Below are 26,469 nucleotides of genomic sequence, written 5' to 3' on the forward strand. Positions count from 1 at the left end.
AAAATTCTATATCTAAATAACATTAAACTTCATATTATTCAACATAACATACATGAATTTAATTTTATTAATTAATTTAACATCAACAAAATTTTTTTGGTTGAATTTAAAACTTCCCCATGTTGGATATTAAATTAAATTTTGAATTTTTTTAACAATAAAAATATTATGAAGATTTTTATATTAAGAGTTAAATTATTATTTGAAATAACACATATAGATTAATTTATTTAATTTTTAAGTAAATGAGATAAAATATAATCTATCTCTTAATGTAAAGACGCATGATGTTTTTACCGAACTTTTACAAATATAAGTACATGTTTAAGTAAATCAAAATATTACAACATATAGATAAAAAATCGAAAATGATCTAAACTAAAACTCGCAAGTGTACATTTGTGCACGATGAGATCAATCTAGTTGGATCTCTAAACAGAGGTCAAACACTCTAAAACCTGTTTTTTATATTTAAAAAATTCAAAGCCGAAACTTTAATTAAAAATTTTAATTAATAAAAAATAGAAAAGAGTATAGTTTGAGAAATCTTTGCAAAGTGAAAAAGTATTTCCAATTCTCAATTTTCCAGAATTTCTTTTTGACCTTTTCCTTTTGTCTGATAAAATCAAACATATTTCCATGTACCTTTCAGCCGACCTTTTAAAAAAAAGATCAATTTTTTCTCTTCAAATTTTACCTTTTTACCCGATTTTATGGATGGTGGTGAGGAGATAAAGTCTAAATCCTTTCACTTAAATTGAGCTTGATATTTTTAGTTATTGATGAATCAAAGAGAAAGAAAAAATGGGTGAGGAAAAATGGAGATTTTTTTGAAATAAAGATCGATTTTTTGTTGTTTTTTGTTCTTATTTTCTGTGAAAATATAAAGAAAGCCCAAAGATTTTAATCGCTTAAACCTTTCATCTGTGGTTTCCTTTCAATTCTTTTTAACGTAAATGAGAGTTGGGTTAAGTACGATCCAACAAACACTTACGCCGGAGGCGGCAACCGTGTTAAACCATTCAATAGCCGAAGCAAGCCGTCGGAACCACGGCCAAACGACGCCGCTTCATGTGGCGGCAATGCTTCTATCGTCTCCCGCCGGATTCCTTCGCCAAGCGTGTATTAAATCACACCCGAGTTCATCCCACCCGTTACAGTGTCGAGCTTTGGAGCTTTGTTTCAGTGTGGCGTTGGAACGTCTCCCAACTTCTTAAAACGCCGACAATGGTGGCACCGGACTCGACCCGCCGATTTCAAACGCTTTGATGGCTGCTTTGAAACGCGCTCAAGCCCATCAACGCCGTGGGTGTCCCGAACAACAGCAACCGCTTTTGGCTGTTAAAGTTGAATTAGAACAGTTGATTATATCGATCCTCGATGATCCAAGCGTTAGTAGAGTAATGAGTGAATCTAGTTTTTCAAGTCCAGCAGTTAAATCCGCCATTGAACAATCCTTGAACGGAAAGAATCCGACCAGGACAATCGGTCTCGGGTTCAAACCGGCCGTTGCCGCCCCTTCTGTTAACCGGAATTTGTATCTGAACCCGAGGTTACAACAAAAGGCAGACAGCCAGTCAGGGCATCAAAGGAATGAAGATGTCCAAAAGGTGTTTGATATTTTGACGAAGAGAAAGAAAAGGAACCCGGTTTTGGTGGGCGAACCCGCGCCGGAATCGATGGTTCAAGAGATTTTAAGGATGATTCAAGGTAAAGAAATTGATGGGATTTTTAAAAACGTTGAAGTGGTTCATTTATGGAAGGATTTGGCATTGGATAAACCCCAAATGGTTGCAAAAATCAAGGAATTAGGCACTCAAATTGGAGCCAAGATTGGGAATTTAGATTGTGGAGGGATCATTCTTGATTTGGGTGACTTGAAATGGTTAGTAGAGAGTAACCAGCCGATCGGGGCTCAACGGCGGTCTCTACTGGAACCAGGCGGTGCTGCTGCGGTGGCGGAGATGGCGAAGTTGCAGCGGTTCGGAGAAGGTAATGGGAGACTATGGTTGATTGGAACAGCTACTTGTGAAACTTATTTGAGGTGCCAAGTTTATTATCCTTCAATGGAGAATGATTGGGATTTGCAAGCTGTTCCTATTGCTTCTAAAATGCTTTCAAGGTCATTTGTTCTTACAAATTTTGAGCCCTTTTTAGGTTTAATCTTCATATTAACTTGGATAATATGCTTGATAGCAGGTTTGGGAGCAATGGGATCCTTAACGGTTCTGTTGAGTCCTTATCCTCGATGAATGGGTTTGTGACTAAAGCTGCTCGACCTAGGCAACTCTTGGAGAACTTCGACCCTACCCGAAAACAAGGATGTTGTCCACAGTGCATGCAGGATTACGAACAAGAGGTTGCCAAACTTTTAGCAGCCAAGGAGTTCGAGAAACCATTGTCTGATGCTAATTCTGAATCAACTCAGCCGGCATTGCCGCAATGGTTGCAGAATGCAAGAGTCCATGATGATCAGGCACAGGTAACAATCTCAAGTTAAACAAAAAACAAGTCTTATTGGAATATTTTGTGTAAATATGTGCATAACAACTATATATATATGTATACATATACTTTTGATTTTTGAAGCAGAAGATTCAAGAACTCCAGAAGAAATGGAATGATACTTGCTTGCATCTACACCCGAAATTTCATCAATCCAGTTTAATCTCTGACCAGTTTGCTCCTATGGCTCTTTCTATGACGAGTTTGGTGCCTTTCCAGCCCAAATTAACATTAAACAGGTGCAGTGGGGAGACACTGCAACGGATCCCGAATCTTGTAGCTAGCCAACCTGGAAGTCCGGTAAGAACAGACCTTGTTCTCGGACGGCCAAAGATAACCGAGACCGAACTTGAAAGAACACATAAAGAGTGTGTGAGGGACTTTTTGGGCTGCCCACCTTCCGAACCATGGAGCAAGTTACAGGATTTGAAAAGCAACAAACTGTTAAACGCGTTAGATGCTGATTCGTTCAAGAAACTCCTTAAAGGTCTAACCGAGAAGGTGTGGTGGCAGCAGGATGCAGCATCTGCGGTGGCTGCAGCAGTGACGCGGTGTAAACTAGACAATGGAAAACGACGGGGTGCTGGATCAAAGGGTGATGTCTGGTTATTGTTTGCCGGTCCCGACAGGGTTGGCAAGAAGAAGATGGCGTCGGTCCTCTCAAATCAAGTATGCGGGGCTGATCCCGTGGTGATAGGTCTAGGCTCGAGACGTGATGATGGGGAACCCGATTTGAGTTTCCGTGGTAAAACTGTGCTGGATAGAATAGCAGAGGCTGTTAAGAGGAATCCTTTCTCGGTAGTAATGCTTGAAGATATAGACGAAGCAAATGTGTTAGTTAGAGGTGGCATAAAACGAGCAATGGAGAGAGGCCGACTCACTGATTCTCACGGTCGCGAGATCAGTCTCGGAAATGTTATTTTTATTCTCACTGCAAATTGGTTGCCAGATAATCTCAAATTCTCATCAAAGGGTATTTCCCTGGATGAAAAGAAGCTCACCCGTATCGCAAGTGGAGGTTGGCAGTTAAGGTTATCTGTTTCGGAGAAAACTTCAAAGCGTCGAGCTTGTTGGCACATGAGGCAAGCCGAACAACAAAGCCAAGGAAGGGTACCGGTTCACACCTATCTTTCGATCTTAATGAGGTGACTAATGTGGAATATGGATCACACAACTCGAGCGATCTCACGGCCAACCATGAAGAACATGGCCTCGCTAATAGGCTATCATCCAACTCAACATCATCAATATCCCGTGAACTGCTTGATTCTGTCGACGATGCAATCTTCTTTAAACCCGTCGACTTCGGTCCCATTAGACGCAACATGTCAAACAACATAACAAAAAGATTTTCCAGCATTATCGGGGAAAGGGTATTGATCGAGATCATAGATGACGCTCTAGAAAAGATTACGAGTGGTGTATGGATAGGTAGAATCGGATTAGAAGAATGGATAGAGAAAACATTGGTTCCGAGCTTGCAACGGTTGAAAACACAATTGCCCGTGTCAGATGAGTCTCTAGTTGTCCGACTTGAACTCGATGACGAATCCCGTGAACGAAGCCATGGAGATTGGCTGCCTGGTAGTATCAAGGTGGTCCTTGATGCGTTCTCATAGTGAGAGCTATTTGGGGATACAATTGGTATTTTGTTACTTTTGTTGGATAGAAATGTAAATATACTCAAACTATTTTTGGCGGGGAGACGTTGATGGATTAACGGTATATATTTATTAATATTCGCTTTTTTTTTTTGTTAAAAACAAAAATATATATGTAGCATTTATTTTATTTTATTTATCATATAATTAATAAAATACTTGAAATTGGCTTCCACTATATGCATTTTTTAAATTTTTATTTCATTATTTTTTATTATATTTTTCAAAAATATAAACCAATCTAATTGTTTTTCCATTTAATTTTAACTTATAGGAAAAGTTTTTTATTTTTTTTTATATTTTTATTTGGAACAAATCGGGGCTCAATGTTTCATTGTTGATGCGGTGCTATACAGAATGAAATATTAAGATGAGTTTGTTTAAAATAAGAAAATAAAAATTAAATTGAATAAATGTGTAAAAGTTGAGGATTAAAGTTGTTATTATATTTATATAATATACTAAAACAAGCATTTAGCAGCTAAATTTTAAAGGAGGAACGATTTTGATACTTCATCTAATGTATAAGGATCAATTTATCTATTTTTTCAATAATCAAAATGCAATCTAGATGGTAGTACATGGACTCTTATGATACTTTTATCATATATATCTAAATAATAATTTTTTGGTAAAAAATCTCTCTAGTCCCTCTTAATTTCGATATTAAGCAAATTAATCTCTCTAAAAAAAAATAGAGTAATTTAATCTGTTAATTTCAAATATGAGTAACTAATAACAATTAATTACAACGTTAATGATTTTCGTCATTATACATATTTTCTATTACTATGATAACAAACTTAGCATACAAAATTTATACATTCTATGAATTTGATCCTGATTTAACAAATTTAGCTTGCAACGTTTATACATTATGTCAACTTTTACGTAAAATATATAAATATCAAGAGCTAAATTTGTTATTATACTAATCAAAATTATGTATAGATAACATCGTGGCTAATTGTACTTAGTTGCTCACTTTCAAATTTAATAGAGATTAAACTGCTCTAATTTTTTTAGATGGACCAATTTGCTTAATATCAAAATTGAGAGCTGCTTTTACCTAATTTTCTATATACATATATGAACTGAGCTTATAGTATAATGACAAAAAACTTTCGTTAAAATGAAGTTTAATTTGATACCTTTTTGCCTCTTTAAACTCTAAAATTTTGGTAAATTTTCTGTTCTGACCCTCAAAAAGTTTTCAATTCAATTCCGGCCCTCCACTATAAAATATCTGACTTTCCACCTGAATATATATATTGGTAATAATATATAATTAATTTTAAATATATATATATAAAATTATAAAATAAATATATGTAAAGTATGAAAACGTGTGGGGGCACAGGGGTTACGTACTTAACCGGGGAGAGCCAATTGCCATACAATTGCAAAGCTCACATTCTATAATATCCAATTTTACATATTAGCCACATAAATTTGGGGTTTTTTTTCTTAAAAAAAATTATTTTAATATTTTTTATGGTTAAAAAAAGCTGATTATCATTTTATGTTTGTACATAAATAATTATATTTATCTCATATAAAAATAAATTAATAAATTTATTTTTTTAATTGTGTAAGATTGAATCAAAATTAAAGTTTCATATATACAATTTGAAGCAAAATCGAAGTTTTTTTATGCATAATTGCACCAAATCAAAGTCCATGTATGAAATTGTGCATTCAATCAAAATTCATATATAATTTTAAGATGGCATAGCGTCAATTTAGCACTTAACTTTTACATCTTTTGTCAATTTGGCTCTTATTTTTTTAATTGAATTTGATTTACCATTAACATTTCAAAAAGAGTCGAATTGTTGTTTTTAACGAAAATACCAACTAAAATATTAATTTTTAAATATTTCAACCTACATGGCAATTCACATCTACTCCATGCTAATTTGTCTATAATCTTTTCATAATTTTTTTTGAATTTTAATTTTTTTATTTTTTGAATATTTTGTAATTTTTCAATTATTTGTTGACATGGTAAATAAGACAAACAGTGTCATGTCAGTATGAAATATACTTGGACAGACACATTGGACTCACACGCGGGTTCCTATGCCAATATCATTAAAAAAGTTATTTGACTCCTTTTTAAAGATTAAAGACCAAATTTATCTAAAAAAATAAAAGTAAAATTGATAAAAAAATATATAAATATTGAGAGCTAAATTCGACATTATACTTTTTGAAATCTAATCCATTTTTTTTAATAAAAAGAATGAAAGGGATAAATTGTTCGGATTTAAACTCGAGATTAATTGTAAATTTGATGACTTGATAACAAATATTAAATCTTTTACCATTCCATGCACTTTAATGTTGGATCACTTTATATTAAGAAAATAAACCATTAAATAACAATTTGTTATTTGTAAGGTTTAATATATAATTTAGTATTTGATTTCGACATTCTTTTAATGTGGCATTCGTGGTTTTTTATTTAATGTAGTATCTGTATTTAACATAATTTATATATTTTGATATTTGAAGATGAAAATGTTAACTTTTTAGTGTTTAATTCAAGTTTTAGATTTAATTTAATGAAAAATCATAATTAGCTAATAATATTAACAATAAAGTTCATCAAATCAGTCCTACAATCTGAATTAAATCACACCCATCAAACCTAATAATATTAGTAAATAACTTTTGTCAAATCAACTATAAAAGCCGAATTAAACTCAACCAATTAAATTGAAAAAAAAAAACTTAATCAATTTGGCACACCATATTATAAGATTCCAAGTCCATTAATACTAGTAATTGGACCTAGACCCATCTCTGAAATTGTCCAAACTTTTTATTGGACTAAGAGTTTCATATTAGAAAATGTCTAAGACTATCATTAGTAATTAAATTATGGTAAGTTTTCGTTTTGATCACTTAATTAAAAAAGTTACAATTTGGCCACTGAACTATTCAAAATTTTTTATAAAATCATTGAGTTGTTGTTATTTTATAAAAAAAAAGTTCCGCCAATGAACTTTAAGCAATGATTTGACTACAAGTGTGGTTGATCAATACTCATTGACGAGTAGAAGAACATACTTTAGTTCTAAGTTGATCTAATAGTCAGTGCCTAAGAATAGAGACAAATTGTTTGAATTTTACTTCGTAGATTTGTGACGTTTAAAGTTGTTTAATAAAAAAAATTGTAGAAAAGAAGGGTTAAGAGAACTTTCGATTAGTGCAAGCAGTACAAATAAAGAAAGTCATATAACATCAATTTTAACATCCTAATGACTTAAATGAAAACTTTGAATAATTCAATGACCAAATTATGACTTAAATTCAATGACGGAATTTTGTGACTAATTGTATAGTTTATCTTAAAAAAAACTTCAATACAATCGATAAGTTTGGGTCGGCTGGCAATTGTGCAATGCTTTTGAACGTGTCTTTGTTCAACGGATCATCTTCAACGTACATCATAAAATCTAGTAATTCACCCCGCTTTTCATGTTTGATATAAGGTTTTCCACGGCTATGTCTTTGATCATTCTCCAAGTGACCATGAAGATCCTTAGCATGGCATAAACTGTAATCGAGATCGACGTCTCGATGGTGCTAGACGATTGCGGTTTCTTTATTCTCCATCGACAAGCCATTTGTCATCTTCATGTAAAGTTGCATTATAGGTTCAACAACATCAACTCAAGTCCACTTAATCGCTCACAACGAAAAGAATGTTTTCCGTGTCATCGCATAGTCGATTCAAGACCGAAATAACTTCATCACTAGGCTTCATAATGCCATCATAATTCAAAAGCAACAAGTCTTCATGTTAAAGCAAATCCAATTCACCAATAGAGAATACCTCATTGTGATAGTGATGTCCGCAACATTATGAGTGCTAATGTATGTATAATGTTCCATGAATTGACTCGAATTGCCCTGTTAAGAATCGCAAGTAAGTCCATTTTTAATATTTTTGAAGCCCTAAGTAAAATAATAAAACAACGTTTTAGGTTCTTTAAAAATTAGAAAAAATCTTTTTAAGTCCTTTATAAGTTGATAAAAAAAATTTTGACCCCTTAAAAGCTAAAAAAAGTTTTTTAAGCCCTTAAAAGTTGGTAAAATTTTTTTCTTGATCTTTAAAAGTTTAAAAAAATTATTTTTTTATACTCTTAACAACTAAAAAATAATATTTTAAATCCTTTTCAACCCTAAATGGTTGTACCTCCAAACGACCCCAAGGGGGCCTGACCGCAAGCTGAGGCAATGATAACATGATTCATTGGACTCAAATTCTCATCAACTCCCAATGCCTTGTCCAAAACAGGGCAGCTCTACTTCATCGTGACAGCTCTCACATTATCGGTCAATATTGAACATATGCATGTTTTGATTGATTGAGTTTTTCTTAACATTATTAATTTTTTCGATAAAATTATTAATTTAAATATTAAAATTAAAAATAAAATATAATCTCAAGAAAAAAAACTTAAGTGCAATATCATATGAGAAATTGGAAAAGTTGAAAAGATATTTGTATATATGACAAGTGATTTGGACTGTTCTGATTGGATGAGTCTTCATCGTTATCTACTGAGGTCTAGAACATGGGATTAAATTCAGCTGTAACCGACTATGATACAGTGTCGTGCCGCGTATATTTTTGAAAAGCAGCACCGCCGGCCGGTTATTTTTATTTTAATCAATCGTTGATTTTTTATTTTGATGTTATTAAAACAAAAACAAAAACATTTATTTAATAATCCCGAATTTGTTAATTTTCCCGACTTGACCTTTGTTTTGTATTTTTTTAGATATTCTTTAATAGTCTTTTTCATAAATGTTTATAAAAAATAACTTTTGTTTTATGTGGTATTTTTATGAAAAATAAAACTTTAAAATTATTTTAATTTTCATTTATTTTTATATCATAAAGGTTTAATTTAAATAATTGACTTTGATTCAAATTAATTTTCGATTTTTCTTAATATAAAACCTACAATATCACATACCCTTATTGTGTGGTCCTATATTATTTTTTTGATATTTTAAATAGATATTCTTACCCAATACTTTTTATCTTCTATATACACAAATATCTTTCATGATGTTCCCATTTTAATAAAATTGACATTCTATTTAGATAAGATGATCAATACTTGAGAAGAGTGAAGTGTCCCCTGGCATTAATCATTCAAAAACATCTGGTGCAATAGATGATTTCCAGTTACTACAATCACTTTTCACAAAGAAATTATCGTGATCACTCCCCTAAAGTGATGTATGTCATTAAATATGTGAAATTAATAGCATGCTAAACCGTCAAGTAAGACCTGAAAAAAGTGAAAACACACACATGGAATCCCCCTCTAGCAGCACAATCACCCTTCACCTATGGTGGTACAAAAGGATCTAAGCTATGTAGATAACAAAAGGTGGCGTGGTGGAAGATATTAGAACAATTCAATCTATTTGAACGAAGAGTAGTACATGAGTGGGATTTTGAGTTGGAGCTGCACATGCCCCTCCTTGGGGTGAGGAAGGTATTTTTATGAGTTTGACCTATTTAGACCATGTGTCACCTCTTGATAAGCTTGTTAGTAAGTGATGGTTGTTTTGTCAAGATTTGATTTCTCAAGTCCCGACTAAACAATGCTTGTCGCCAAAGAGATGTAACCGGGGAAACTAAGTGGGCGGAGCCATCATCCTAGAATTTGCTAAGACAATTCTAGCTGTGTTGATACCAAAAGGTGACATGGAGGAATATGTGGTGGATATTGAGGACAATTTATCCTGTTTGGGCGGATAGCCGTACCACTTGGGGTCATAGTAGGAGGTGGTGAAAAAGGGAGGAGAGCTTAGAAAAGAAGAAAGTACGGATGGGACTTTGAGTTGGAGCTGATGAGCATGTCTCCTCTTTGGGAGTGAAGAATATGCTTTTATGAGTTTCACCTATTTAGGTCGTGTGTCACCTCTTGATAGAGCCTACTAGTCACTTTCATGGTACCTTCGTTAGATAAATACTGTAGAACGTGCTTGTAACAAGTAATGGTTGTCTTGTTAAAAGTGGTTTGATTTATCATGTCCTAACAAAACAATGTTTGTGTCCCGAAGAGAGGAAGATGGAGGAACTAGATGGGCGTAGCCACCATCAAATTGTAACAAGCTCATTTCAAGCTTGTTTCACTAGAGAAAAAAGCTCATGATATGCTTATGATGTCAATTGGACCATTATAGGCTAACATCTTTTGTTTTTCATCTCATTTGAGTAATAATCTACACTAAGGAAATGGTCACATCAAAGTAATATTTATGATGGAATTAATTATGAATGTCGCTGCATCATAGTAAAACAATGAAACACAGAGAGAGAGCCATTAACTAACATTTCTTCTGTGCATATTTATGTAACAGAGATTCATCATGAGCTTTCTATATGTATCAGATGCATGCATTTTATTATTATTTGATTAATATACGCTCTCAATCCTAATACTCTTCATACATTTAAAATTTAGTCCTATTCACTGGTGCAAGACTTTAAAATAAAAAAAATAATAACTCTAATTCATGTGCATGATAATTAGGGACAGTAAAGATTCATTCTCACACAGGGTCTATCACATAATTACACAAAAGCTACCGGAGTTAACATTTACTGTTTATTAAAGTTTTTTATGATTCTGCTAATGAAATATTTTATTTCAGAGTTAAGAGAATAAAGTTAAAATTTTTAAACAGTAAATTATGTGACTAATTTAATCCAGGATTTCTTAGGTGGTGACACAAAGGCTAGCAGGATAAAATCTCCAAGAGAAAATGATTGTAAATGAAATCAACAACATAAACAAAATACCTTCAAATTTTGATAATCACAACAAAAAACAAAATGCCATAATTAAAAAAACTAATGAAACTTCAAAAAAAGAACAATTATAATCAATTTCCTCATTATAATAATAAAAAATTGAAATAAAGGTATCAGCAATCTTCATCATATTCATGAGGAAAAATAAATAAAATAAAAGGCAATTCAATTATTAAAAGAGCAATACAAACTGTGAATCAAAATTGCAGGAATTCTTCATAAGGATTATTAAGAAAAAGGGAGCTGTACAATTTTATAATACAAAAAAAAGGGACTAAATTTGCAATAAACTTACAAATCAAACAAGCCCTGAAACTCTGCTCTCCTCGAACAAGGACCGGAATTGCAATTATCATCATTTTCAAATCGAACCCTCGTTCTACAAATTGGGCAAGCAGCAACTTTGATTAACCAACCATCCAAACACTTCCTATGGAACAAATGGCCACACGCAACGAGGCTTCTACACCACTGACCTTGCCTGAACCCATCTAAGCAAATCACACAAGAATCCGAATCCGACCCGACGGATTCCGTTTCGTGGGAGAATCTGAATTGGGGAAGCTTTTTGAGTTGTTTCCAGGAAAACCCAGAGGAGGGATGGAGATGGTGACGACGGTGGCGGTGACGGCGGTGTCGGAGGAGAAGAGGGAGGAGGAGGAGGAAAGAAGCTAAAGGTAAGATGAGGAAGAAGAAAGAGATGAGAAGCATCATAATTATGGCTTTTAAGATCAAAGACAGGAACTTTTCCTTCGATTTCGACGGCGTCGACGTTGAACCACCGGTTGGGGAGGATTGTGGAGGTAGCGGCGGCGGCGGCATGGTGGGATTTTTTTCTTTTTCTTTTTCTTTTTCTGGGGATTTTGAGATTGAAATGGTAAATGTGAAAACTGAGAAATTATTAGAAATAAAAGAAACGAACTTTAAATATAAATTTATAAAGGGGCTAAAGATATGGTCAAACGTTATTTTTTAAATTTTATTTATTTATTTATTTATTTATTAATGAAAACAAAAAATTATATATTTATTTATTTTGCGCTCATTGTTTTAGGAAATTAGAATTATAAATTTATTTATAACTGGTTTTTTGGGTTTTTCCTTCTATTTGTTTTCCTATGGGCTTTTTACTCGATAAGTGTTGAAAAGTGTGCCTTATATAGGATAGAGATGAATTTTTTTTTTTGGCATTATACTTAATAATTTTTTGTATAATAATAAATTTAGTCTTTAATGTTTACTTCTTTGATCAATTTGGTCCTTACTCTCTTTTTTTTTTAATTAGTTTGGTCTTTAACCTTCAAATTTTAGTCAAATTGCTTCTTTTAGTATGGAAAAGTTGATTGATTCCTAAAAAATTTAATGATGCTAGCGCAACAATTCGAGTGGTAGTCTACATGTACTTCATAAAAAGTAAAAAAAATCTTTAAAAATGCAACAAAATTCAAAACATTCATAAAACTTCTTCAAATACTATCCATGTCAGCAATGAAGTACAAGTAAACTGCCACGTAGTTTACCATGTCAGTGCCATTAAAATTTTAACAGTTTAATCAATTTTTATTAAGAAATAAAGCAATTTGACTAAAATTTTAAGATTGAGGACCAAAGTGATCCAAAAAAAAAAGAATCAAGGTCAAAGTGACAGAATGAGTAAACATTAAAGGCTATATTTATCATTATGCCTATTTTTTACACCTTTCAGTATTCGATAACTACATTTAAGGGCGAAGCTAGAAAATTTTTTTGGAGAGGTTGAAATTAAATTAATTTTTTTATGAGAACCAAAATGCAAATCTTATAGTTGTAAGCTTAAAACTTTATAATTTTCAGAAAGGGTCAAAATATAGTTTTACCATGTATTAATTTATAACTCTTTAGATTTTAGAAGGGTTAAAACACAAATTTTCTATTTTAGGAGCTAAGGCTGTAGTGGGTATATATCATCCATGTCGGTTTTAATTTATTTTTGGATTCATGGTTTATGGAGATTAATCATTTTGGTATTTATAGCCTCCTCTATTAATATTGTAGTCCACTCTTTCCTTGAAATTTCAACATAATTTGCCACTATACCCAATATTTATGGTTAAAATATACCATAAGTCTTTATACTTTTATTTCTAGTTATTTAGTCCTTTTATTTTTCAAATTTTAAAATTTAGATGCCAACTATTAATATTATTAAAATTGTTTTATTAAATTCAACTTCATTACAACATCTATCTTTTAGTTACATAGCTATAAAGTACGTATTTTTTTAAAATTGTATTAACAATTAGACTTAAATTTAAAATCTGAAAAGTAAAAGAACTGATTTCTCGAAAATAAAAATATATGTACTAAAATTTAAATTTAAATATAAAAGATAAGAAAAGTAGATTAACACGTCTTTTCTCACTTTTTCTCCCATCATACTTTCTATCTATACTTGATGAGCATATTCTTCACTACTGATAGTAAAGATTCCATTTGCTTTGGATGGAATAAACAAGTTTGCAACTGTTTTGAAAGTGACATATTTTTGGTTAATTCTATAAATGGTCCTTACACTATTCATTTTTGTGAATTTAGTCTCTTTATTATAAGTTGGTCATTTCTAATACTTTAGTTTACGAAATGTGTATTTTCAACTCTAAGAACAATTTTTTTCATTAATTTTATCAAATAATTTAATGTGATTTTCTTTAAATATGTGATGATGTGGCATATACATCGTAACAATTTTTGCACATTAAAAAAAACAAAAAAAGAATAAAAATGCATAATATTTATTTAATTCATTCATTTTTAGTCCTTATACTTTTAGAATTTTAAAATTTCAGTCTTCACTTAAAAATTAGTCATTAAATTCATTAACTAGAAATAAGATGGTCTTTTTCATCAGTATTATGTGGAATTATCAAACTGATATGACATTACACATGTGATAATATGTCTACCGCATAATATTTTGAAAATATCATAATTTAACATCTAGTATCTGGGTCAAAATTGAAATTTAGAATTTCAACAAATTTGCAACTTATGCCAAAATATAACTAAAAAAATTACACGTCATCAATGTCAACAATTCGTTGACCAAGTTCAGCATATTAGTTAATGCCGCATCAGTAGTTTCATGTCCACGTCAGCATTTTTAATGGTAGAAAAGTAACACCGCTATCAGTTGGACTAGAATTTGTAAATCAATGTAGTAAGAGCATTCAATTTTTCAAAATTTTAGTAGATGGACTAAGTATAAAATTTTGAACAACTACTGTGCCTGGCAACAAATTAGACCAATTTATTTGACATGCCGGGTTATTTGGCACGCAGTATTCATGCACCGTTTCAATATTTCATTTTCACATTGTTACAATACAACTAGCAATATTCAAAACCACCTGGAAACTATAGGACTTATCCTAAGATAAGTGACGGATATTTTCGGGATTTAATTAAAATTTTAAAAATTTTGAGGGTTTTAATTAAAAATTTCAAAATATTTTTGAAAAGTTTAATAAGAATTTTTAACTCTTTTCGAGGGTGAAGCCAAAAAATTTTTCTGGGGATTGGAATTAAGTTATATGTTTTTAAAAGAATTAAATTGCAATTTCATCATTTTAATACTTTGTATCTTTATAGTTATTGAAGGATTAAATTAAAATTTATCATTTTTAGGTGTTAAAGTGTGATTTTACCATATACTAAATCAAAATTTTATAAATTATAAAGGGTCAAAAGTTAAATTTCTCATTTTAGGAGGTCGGGCCCTACTAGCCCCCTAGCATTACCCTGGCTATTTTGAATGGTCTAATTAAACTTTTAAAAGTTTTGGAGATTTCATACAAATTTCCAAAACTTTTTGTGGGGCCTAATTCAAATTTTTAAAAGTTTTGAAAGACCTAATGAAATTTTCTAAAAACCACAGGGACTTAATTTATATTTTTTTAAAAAATTGGGTTTTTAATTATTTTTTTAAAAAAAGCTTCTTTAAAGTTTTGTCTAAATATTTAGATGGTCTAATTAAAATTTTTAAAAATTCTGGAGACCAAATAAGAGTTTCCCAAAATTTTGGTTATGTCCAAATTCAAATTTTCAAAAGTTTCGAGAAGCGTAATGGAAATTTCTAAAAAGATGAAAGGCTTGATTGAGGTTTAATGATAATTTTCTAATTATATTTAAGAGTATGATTTGAAATAGAGTTAATAATTTTATAATACAAAATAATTAAAATGAGTGGTTAAGTGTAATTATAAAACATATTATATTTCTAAATGAAAAATGTAAGTTCGAAGTTTAAAAATAACATTATTAAGAAGGATAACTCCGAATATAAACTACAAAATAGACCAGCATAATACTAAAAATAATAATTAAAACATGAAAAAAAAATATTATACATTTAAATATGCCTTTAGCTGTTTGTACAATAGAATCTCCACGTATGCATTCGATTAAGCACGTATAGGACAAGCAAAACTGACTTTTGCATATAAATATATAATAAGATATTTTCTTATATTTCCAAGAGGTTTAGTTGAAATGAGATATTTCTATAGCTTTAGTTCTTTTTTGGGTTCTTTTGGAGAGAGAAATAGAAAGGTATTGTAGGACGTGTTTTCATTTCTTTAGCTGATATTTTAATAGAAAATATATGTTGCGATATGTATTTTTTTAAATATTGAAAAAATCAACCTAAAATCTAAAGACATTGCTAATTTGCCCCAAAGGAACAGGCAAGGCCTTGACTTAAATGGGAAAAATTATTTTAGGTTCTCTTCCCAAAATTAAAAGATTGAATTTAGTTATTTTTAATTTTTTTAATTAAATGATAAAATTATAATTTTAGTACTTTTGAAAAATTAATAATTTAATTTAAACCTTTTTAATACAAAATTTTTAGTTTGTGTCCCCTTAAATTTATAACTTTATCTCGTCTTTCCTAAACAAAAATTCTAGCTTCACCCCTGAGCCCAAACTATTAGCGTTAAAATCTACTTAAGCTCACTCGTATTTGTAAATAATTAATTCTAACCCATTTTAGAATAAATCATACTAAATTTTAATTTTATTACAAAAAATATTGTTTTTAATTCAATATTTAATATATATATATTTTTTAAAATCAAATATAAGCAACTTACAACATTTACTAATGTGATAAAACATATACTTAGAAAAATTGGACAAATTAGCCTGTGATCTGACTTTAAATGTTAGAGTCCAAACTTTGCTTATATTTTAATCGGATTTATTTCTTCTCAAATTTATTTTTCGAACATAATATTTTTTTCTAAAACATCTTAAATATATAAAGATGAAATTTTGGACAGAATAAATCTAATTTCAAACACCTTTTAAAAAATAGGCATAATGACTTATTTAGCTCTCTAACTTTATAAAAAAGTTATTTTAGCCATTCATTTAATTTTTTGCCTCTTTTAATATTTGAACTTGCATTGTTTATCAAATCACTCTAAAATAGATGGAAAAGTTAATATTTGTTAACTTTGCTAATGTGGCATCCACGTGGCAATCCACGTGAATGTCATATTAGTAATTAATTAAATTAAAAAATATTTAAAAAAATTATAATCTTTATACTTTCAAAATAGTTTTAATAATTTTTTTTTAAAAATAATTTTTATAATTGTTTTAAATTTTAAAATTTAAAACAATTAATTTATTGTTGTTGTGGAATTCATATGGCAATGCACGTGCATGTCAAGTTAGTAAAATTAACAAATGTTTATTTTTTTATTCATTTTGGAGTGATTTGATAAATAGTATAAGTTTAAATGTTAAAAAAAATAAAATAAATTTTTATATAAAGTTAAAAAATCAAATAAATCATTATATCAATATTTATTTATTTATTATTTTAATATACGTACAACATCGTCAATGTAAAATTCGAACACCTTTACCAAAGGACAAATGACAAAAAATCTGCTTGTATAAGACTCAAACACGTTTGTCAAACGACGAATGAGGTTTTCTTAGTGATGAAAAAAAAGAAAAACTTGGAACCCATGGGTTTCGACTCGACCCATTGTGATAAGGTTGATTTCTTTCGAAAAAGTTTAGAGGTGGGGTTAATTTTTCAATTATTGATCGAGCTTAGGAATAATTTACTTTATCCTGAGATAATTATCAAAATATTTTAATATTTAATCTAGCATAATTATATCTAAAAAAACAAATAATAGTATCATTAAACATAATAAAAAATAAAAAATTATTGTTGGAACTTACAATTGATAATTACAAAGAAAACATGAATAAAGAGAAAATAACACAGACAAATTATTTATATATTTTGAGTTTCCTATATCTATGAAGCCTATCTCAGTGGATAATCAATTTATCTTTGAAACCCAAGTCTTATCATAGCCCGAAATAGCAGCATCATTCTTGTACTAGAAAATCTAGATTAATCGCCATTAAATTTTCCTCTTAAAAACTTAGTTGTAAATTAAGCAATACTCTCAATGCAATATCAATTACAAGTTTCTCGATGGACAGATGAGTACTAAAAACTGTCAATACTAAACATATACAAATCTCTCCGAAATATAAACCATCAAAATTTAAATGCAGCTATATTTACACATTTTGTTGAAGAAGAAAGAATCACGTATATCATTATCACTTTGTATTATTTTTATTTCGTAATTAATTTATAGAAAAAGTAATTAATTTTTTTTGGTAAAAGACTTCTTCTCAATTCTGATATCAAGTAAAGTAAGCAGTTATTAAGAACAATTAATCATGATATTAATGCTTTCCATCAATTATATATAATATTTACATATACGATTAATTTGGTCTTAATTCCAATCAACTTCTTGAATCTCAATTAATCATGTATGTAACTGTCCTTTCATATTTAGTTTATGTATCAACTTTGTTTTAATGTGCAGTTGATAATGAAGATTTCCAATACGAGAAATTCCTTCAATGATTTCAGCATTATTTCTTGATTCAAATTATAGGGGAATTTTGTTGAACTGGTTTGCAAAGCTTCTTGAATTGGAAGTAAACATATATATATACGTTACTCGTAATTAATTTTAACGTCGATTTATTTATTATGTTTAGTCTTTTTTGTGTGAACACTGCCGATCAGACAATTGATTTTCAGAATAGTTGTCACAGTTGGGGTCGATAAATCTTTACCCATAATAACACGAAATCTTATGGTGAAAGGCTTCATACGTATTAACGAGGCTCCTCTTCATTAATGGTTGAAACCCTCATGTGCCATTATAATTAAATGGTATGGAAACTTGATTTAGGTATTGCTGGTTGAAAACAAAAAAGGTTAAATTCTAAAAATAATCCTCGTACTTATTAATTTATATGGATTTAGTCTTTCTATTTTTTTTTTGTCAATTCTCAACAAGTTAAAGAGGAAGTGCTCATCGACAATTGCATGAAAACAAACAAATTGGTGGTGCTTATCTTTAATTTGTTGTCACATTTGGGAAACAAATATAATATTTTAATTTTTCTATAATTTTTCTATAATTAAAGTAAAAAATAGAAACCAAATTGATAAAAATTGTAAAGATTGAGGGTTTAAATTTATAATTGTACTCAGGGGTGAAGCCAGAACAAATTTTTAGGGGGGCCGAATGAAAATTTAATTTTTTATAGTCTATACCTTTATAATTTCTATAGGATTAAATCGAATTTATATAATTTTAGGGGGCCAAAGTATAATTTTACCTTTACTAATTTAAAATTTTAAAAAAAATTTAAGGGCCTAAATATAAAATTTCCATTTTGGGGGGGGGGCTAGGGCCACTGCCAGCCCCCTTGTATCCGCCTTTGATTGTACTTAATTTTTAAAAACATAAAATGAGCCGATTAAAAAAACTGGACGGACCAATTTAACCTAAAAGATTCTACAAATGTTGTAAAAAAATGTTTACTAGAACGAGCCCAGTAACTAATTCTCCGCATTCGATGGGCCCATTAAGAGGTAGTTATTGGCCATGAGTGTTAAAGCTGCTCAATATTAAGGGTAAGGATTAAACTCTTCACCTCTAGTTAAGGTAGGAGAGACCATTGTCATATCATTTAACTCCCGTGGTTATGTCATGTTTTTTTAAATTAGGCTAAAAATTAACGAAAAAAAAGTAAAGGTAAACTTTCTAGTGTCTCAACATTGGGTGCAGATGAAAATTTTCACTTTTAATCTTTTAAAATTTTAAATTAGTACATAGTAAAATTATATTTTGACTTAAAAAATGATAAAATTTTAATTTAATATTCTAAAAAATTATAAAGATATAAACTATTAAAATAATAAAATTATATTTTAATTTTCATAAAAATATACAATTTAAATCCTCAAAATAATTTTTAAATTCCGTTCTTTAAAAAATATTACGTGATTAAACAAATTCGAATGCCGTTGGGTGTGAAATTAAAGTTTTAAACCAAAAGAATTACTCGATCAATGTAGTACCACCCATATGGCCCTACACTTAACAAATAATCAAACTAGTTGTCCCTTCCTAATCTTCCAAGTCACTATTCTATCTTCTAATACCCTTTTCCATTGACATTGAAAATTGTAGTTAAAAGTTTGGATTGCTTAATTTTGAAGATCCCTTGGGATGCTTAATCACTAATTTCTTTATAATATTTTTAATTTTTTTAAATAAAAAAATAAAATACACAACGAAATTTGTACAAATTTTAAGACTCATATTTGAATCGAGTTAGACTTAGACAAAAATAAAATTTGATTTGAACTTGACCCACCAACATTTCTATATATTATTTCAAAAATTATAGTCTTCCACTTCATGTTGAGTTATATCTGAATGCTTGACAATTTCATTTTAAATGCATGTGAAAGCTCTTTTTCTTAAGTAATTTTTTTAGAAAACTAAGATAATTCTTTTTGAGAAGTCTATATTCACAAATTTGTGAAAAGCATGCTTTACTTTATCTATTTTTATATGCCCTTGGATGCCTTGCTTGGGGAGAAATTTGGGGTTTAATTAAGTTATTCATTAAAAAAATTTGGTTTAGGGGTTTTTTTCTATAATTTTTTTTACATGCCCTAACCATTTGACATTTTAGTTTTGTATATTAGAGCTAATCTTTGACAAAAGGAGTAAAAAAATAAAAAGAAAACATCTTATGGGACCAAAAAATTGTTAATTATGATTTGTTCATGATCGGGTTGTTTGGGTTACAACTTTAGTCCATCCATCTAAATAACTCTTCTGTTATTTAAAAAATAATAAAATAATTTTATATTAACAACGGTATATTTTTATAATCAAATCTTAAATAAAAATATAATTTAAAATTACTTAATTTTAATTTATGTGAGTTAGATTAATTGGAAGTTGATTTTTTTTTTACTTAAAACCTAATACAGATAAAAGAAGCAATCTGTCAATTGAGTTATAACTTGATTGGTATGGGTGTTATTACCAATGCAGGAGGATATAGGAACGTATAAGTGCGTTGAAAATCATTATCTTCCTATTTATTAGTTGAAAAGGGACTATGAGCAATTTTAAACATTGTATCAAAAAAGAATAAATATGATCATAACCTATATATAATTGAATTATTAAAAAAATACTAAATTCATTTAAAAATATTTTTTCTCACTCATTAAGTCTTAATTAGGTTATTCATGAATTACTCCTTTGAAACTTCAAAAGGTTTCTAGAAAAAGTTGATGGACTTAAACTTTTTTTTTTCTTTTCTTTTTGGTCTCCTTTCATTTATTTATTTGGTTCAACAACTCCTTTTCTTTTGTAACTTTTATTTATCTAACTCACAATTTAGTAGTTGATTTGGTGTTTGTATATTTTTATATGTTATAATCATATTTAAAATATTATATATTTATATACAATATTTGATATTGTTAAGGAGAGGTAGAATTTGCTCTGGATAAAGTATTGAAGTGTCATTTGTCGGAAGTTGATATATCTCTCAACGGTAAATGTATTATGTTCGAGGTGTCTGTGCTTGATTTTATCCCTAGATTTTGACTTTCGACTCTAGGGAGAGCCGTCGATGGATTCACATAGTGGGAGACCTCGCCCACCAAGAAAATATGAGCATTTGGTCTTGGTGAGGTCAGGGGCGAAGCTAGAAAAAAAATTTTGGGGGGGCCGAAGGAAATTTTAATTTTTTATAGTCTATATATTTATAATTTTAAAGGATTAAATTGAATTTTTATAATTTTAGGGGGGGCAAAGTGTAATTTTACCTTTACTAATTTAAAATTTTAAAAAAATCTAAAGGGTCTAAATGAAAATTTCCCATTTTAGGGGGGGCCGGGGCCCATGCCTGCCCTCCCTGGTTTCGCCCCTGGGTGAGGTTTGAACTCATGCCCTTATATATAGAGATGGCAATAGAGAAAAAGTGAAGGCGAATATTGCAAAATCCACTTCTGCTCCACAATTGGCACGCTTTGTTTCACCACCCACTCCACTCCATTATGGATATATTATCTTAAAAATCACTACCACCTCCATGGATGTTGGACGTATCCATCCCTATCCCACCATACTTCACTTCAATTTAATTTTTGCTACTTATTTTTAATATTTTCAATCTTTTAAAAACCAAGTAAATATTTAAACATATACTATATGATTCTTTTCTATATTACGTTATTACATTTTTACTCTTATAGTAGTTTATATATACAAAGATAAGATGGTAATTTTATATAGTGGAGTAGGTCAACATAGGGCAAGCAATTACTATAATTGCTCCATACTCATTATCCAAAAGGAAAAATCTACCTCGTCTCACCTCTCACCCACTTTTCAAACAAAAAATCCGCTCCATATGAAGCGGGTCGATTTAGAATCCATCGGACGGGTCAAGTTTTGCCATCCTACTTACACAGCATTAGTGGGTAAGAATGATACCACCTCTATCATTGTGGGATTCATTGATTCTCGACGAACACCATTTCAAAAACTTCTCCTAGAACAAGTCCAACCTCCCATTAACAAATATGTACCAATTTATATTAATAAATTTTAATATGTTGTCGTATTATTTTATAAATTTGGATTAATTTTTTTTTTATTTAAATATAATTATAAAATATAAAAATGATATTTTAATAATCAGCAATTTCTACCTTTAGAGCAAAAATGACAGATATTTTGATATTGTGACCCAACTTTCATGGCTAAGAATTGCAAAGGAGCACGGCATGCGTATTTAAATATAGTTGTCTTTATCTCATTTCTAAGAAAACCTCGTTTTGCATGCTCATATATATACATATATTATTCTCACATCTTTCCTCATTAAATTAGAGTATGGTTTCAACATTTAGGGTCAGAAGTGAATCTAGAAGCAGCAGGCAGGCAAGAGGGTTAGTACCTAAAGTGTAAAATGTTTATATTTTAATTCTATTTCTTAAAAAAAATTTAATTTCGTCCCTATAATAGTAATTACATTACCTTATAATTATAAAGAGTTTTAATTGAGCCTTAGTTTGACTGGTATTAGTATTGTTGCCAATGCAAGAAATCGTGGGTTTGAGTGTGTTGAAATGTATTATCTTCTATATTTTAATCCGTATGAGAATTGGAATGTAATTAATGTAATCTCCAATTACATTTAATTCGAGACGTCACATATATAATTTCAACAATTATACCCAAAACTATTTACTAATTTCTTTTTAAATGTCATTGAAATCAAGGGCGAATCTCGAGGGGCTGGAAGGGACCCCGATTGGCCCTTAAAGTTTTTAAAAAATTTAAATTAATAAAGGTAAAATTACATATTGCCCCCTAAAAATAATAATATTTTAATTTTATTCTTTAAAAATTATATTTTTATTATTGTAAAAATTACAATTTAATTTTTATCCCCTAAAAGAATTTTCTAACTTAGGAACAAATTGAAATTATATTTAAGTAAAGTAAGTTTAAATTAAGAGAAATTCTTTTTAAAAAATTGGGATACTTTAGGTGTTGGCGAATTAAAACCAGGAAAAAAGGAAAATTGAATATAAAGTATAATATAATTCAAAAAATGCAGTAAAAATGTGTCTTGCTTTCTCTTCTTTTTGTAGTGCACGAAATCCAGAAACATGATTTCATTTCATAGTGGAGACTTCTTTTCTCCTAAAAATTGGTGTTTTTGTTTCCATCATTTACTTCACTTTTTGGACAGCATGCCAAAAAATACATCAAATAATGCCAAAATGTAATTTCTTCAATTTCTCTTCACCCCAAATAATTTTGGATTTGTTTTTGCTTTCAAACATATATGGTTTAATTATTATATTAGTCCCTTTACTATTATGAAATTAGGGATTTATTCTTTTTGACTTGGCATATTTTGATCCTTTGATTTTATAATGTCTAAATTGATAACCATTTTACTTAGTTGAATGTCACGTGACTGAAGTGTAGGGACTAAAATCGATAAAAGAAAATATAGGGACAAAAAATAATTAAATTGGAGAATAGTGACTAAATCCATAACTTATAAATAGTACAAGACTAATAATAGAGCCTAAGAGATTTAACTATCATCGTTTTGGTTAGGATTGTCAATAAAATATAAGGATTAAAATTAATCAGATTAAAATAGAGAAATTAAATCAGCAACTTATGCATAATATATAGGCTAATAGTAGAATTTGATCGTTATCGATTTAAATCTATTAATAACATTGTAAAAAAATAAAGAGATTACAAGAAAGTAATGGTTAAAGGCTTAAAGCCCATTGTTGACACCCCAGTGAGTTTAAACATTTATAACTTAACTTCGTAAGGAAAAAAAAAAGTTTCTTTGGAGCCGTGGTTAAAACTCCTCTCTAGGCACGAAGCGAAAAGCTTATTTTTGGGGGTAAACATTAAATTATAAAATTTTAAAGAAGTCAAAATATAATTTTATCTTTGTATATATTTGTTATTTTAAAATTTTAAAGGAATCAAATTGAAATTTTTTCATCTTTGAAAGGTCAAAATGTATTTTTACCATTAAACTAACTTATAATTTTAAAAAATTTAAGAGACTAAAATTATAATTTACCATTTTGGGGCGGAGGTCAAAGTCTTGCCTACCCCTCGGCGCTGTCCCTACTCCTTCGACACTCGAATGACACAGATTTCAAATAGTCATTCCCCTTTCCCCTACCCAATATTGTAATGATAAAAAGGTAGATGGATTTTTTCCTAAATTTTAACATAGTAAAGAGACTAAAACAATAATTAAACCAAAAAATATTGATTAACTCTACATTATTTAACCACTATTTGGTAGACTTATTATTATTGCTACCAAATTTTTTTAAAATTCACCTTCTACCACCACCTTTTTATTTCTACCTTTTAAAAACCACGTATTAAGCTCTCTTTTTCCCTCCCCCTTTTTGGAACACAATGGAACCAATTTTCCATGAAACCAAGCAAAGAATGTTGGTCCAATATCTTTCTCCATTAGGGCAACCACCACCTTACTTCCCTCCCCAATCACCACCGCCATTACAGCCACCACCACAAAGCTTACAATCCAGTGGTTCAAATTTCATAAACAAGGTCAGTCCAAGTTTATTGCTTATAATCATAATCCTAGCTATCATCTTCTTTGTTTCTGGTTTGGTTCATCTCTTAATTAGATTCCTTTTAAGACCTTCAAATAGAGAACCCGGTGATTCAGACCATATAACAGCCCTTCAAGGACAGTTGCAACAACTATTCCATCTCCATGATGCTGGTGTCGACCAATCATTAATAGATAATCTCCCTGTTTTTCTTTACAAATCCATCATAGGTTTGAAACACAACCCTTTTGATTGTGCTGTTTGTTTGTGTGGATTTGAGGTTGAAGATAAGCTTAGATTGTTACCGATTTGTAGCCATGCTTTCCATATGGAGTGTATTGATACTTGGCTTTTGTCTCATTCTACGTGCCCTTTATGTAGAGCTAGTTTAATAATTGATAGCTGTTCATCACCACCCCCACCACCGCCGCCACCGCCGCCGCCACCACCACCCATTGTTGATGATGTGGAAGCCAACCCCACTTTAATGGTGGATGAAAACATTGTGCCTGTTAAGCTAGGGAAGCTTAGAAATGTTGATAATGGCATTGAAGGTTGTAGTGATATCAACAGTAATGTTGATTCAAGGAGGTGTTTTTCAATGGGGTCATTTGAATATGTAATGGATGAAAATTCATTCTTACAAGTACCAATAAGGACACCATTGAAGAAACCACCGAGAAAAAAGCTTTGTTTGCCATTAACACCTGGTCACCACCTTGCAATGTCTGAATGTGATTGTGAATCAAGAAGAGGGTTCAATGGTTTTGAAACTATGACCACCACCATTGATGATAATGGCAGCAAGTCTATTAGGAGAAGCAACAAAGAAAGCTTTTCAATATCGAAAATTTGGCTTCGAGGGAAGAAAGGGAAGCAAGTGGATTCATCTAGGAGGGCCTTTTCGTTTAGGTTGAAGGTGAAGAACGGTGGTGGTGGGGATGATGTGTTTGAGATGGGTTCTTCAAGGTGGGGAAATGGAGGAGGGAGTGAAGAATTAGGGTTTGATGAAGAAAACCAGAGGAGCCATAGCTTAGATGATCATTCACAAGGTAAAACACCATCTTTTGCAAGGAGAACCATGCTTTGGCTAGGTGGGAGACAAAACAAGGTTGTTCATTCATCCTTTAGCCCAAACATGTAAGGAAAAAATTGTGTTGCATACAATGTGTTTGAAATTTTATAATAATTAAATTTGAATATAATTAATACGAGTTATAGGTAAATATTGTAATTAGTGAATCGTAATAAAATGAGTGTAATTAGGCACCCTTCATTATTAAATGAGAATGTAAGAACCGATTGGAATTACAAAAGACAATGATATATTTAGTTTTTAATGATGTCTTCTTTTGTTATTTTGATTTTAATTTTTCTTTAACGATATTAATGCGACAATTTACGTGATAATTCATATGCTTTATACCAATTCAAAAAAAAATCAATAAATTTCAAAAACCATTATCCATATAACACTAACGTATATGCAAACTATTGCCCAGATTATCATATTTTTTAAAAAAGTTAACCGACCAATAAAATTTTTCTTTCCAAGCAAAATAATTTGATTAATTTTTTAATGGTTGAGGGAAAAAATTGTATATAAAAAAATTAAGGTTAAAGTAATAAAATTAATTAGAAAATAAATTGATTATACTATATTAGCGTCATTTGTAATTAATTTAATTATTCTTTAATAATTATATTTTACAATTTTTGTTTAGGGTACAAATACAAATCAATATTAACATTAAATTCAGATTTTCAACTTAAACAACTCCTTTTCCCTTCTTGATGTACCAAAATTATAAATTAGGAAAACACACTTTTGTTTGCTTGTTTTGGAAGGCAAAATTGCATGATCATGTTATAGGAAAAAGAAAGTAAAAAGTAATAATAAT

At 30.1% G+C, this 26,469-nt stretch overlaps 2 protein-coding genes and 1 pseudogene across 2 annotated transcripts; 2 read left to right on the forward strand and 1 right to left on the reverse strand.

The window, feature by feature from the left end:
* The first annotated feature begins 811 nt into the window (after positions 1 to 811).
* LOC107909185 (protein SUPPRESSOR OF MAX2 1-like) lies at positions 812 to 4,339 on the forward strand (annotated as a pseudogene).
* Positions 4,340 to 11,165: 6,826 nt separating this feature from the next.
* On the reverse strand, positions 11,166 to 11,936 carry LOC121204752 (RING-H2 finger protein ATL56). The gene has a single exon (XM_041075244.1). It carries the CDS (start codon positions 11,836 to 11,838, stop codon positions 11,308 to 11,310), a length of 531 nt encoding a protein of 176 aa, XP_040931178.1. The 5' UTR covers positions 11,839 to 11,936; the 3' UTR covers positions 11,166 to 11,307.
* Positions 11,937 to 24,354: 12,418 nt separating this feature from the next.
* LOC107909186 (putative RING-H2 finger protein ATL49) lies at positions 24,355 to 25,906 on the forward strand. Its single transcript, XM_016836636.2, has one exon. It carries the CDS (start codon positions 24,408 to 24,410, stop codon positions 25,710 to 25,712), a length of 1,305 nt encoding a protein of 434 aa, XP_016692125.1. The 5' UTR covers positions 24,355 to 24,407; the 3' UTR covers positions 25,713 to 25,906.
* Positions 25,907 to 26,469: the final 563 nt, after the last annotated feature.

This window comes from Gossypium hirsutum, chromosome A08 (assembly GCF_007990345.1).
Source record: "Gossypium hirsutum isolate 1008001.06 chromosome A08, Gossypium_hirsutum_v2.1, whole genome shotgun sequence".
NCBI classification, from domain to species: Eukaryota; Viridiplantae; Streptophyta; class Magnoliopsida; order Malvales; family Malvaceae; genus Gossypium; species Gossypium hirsutum.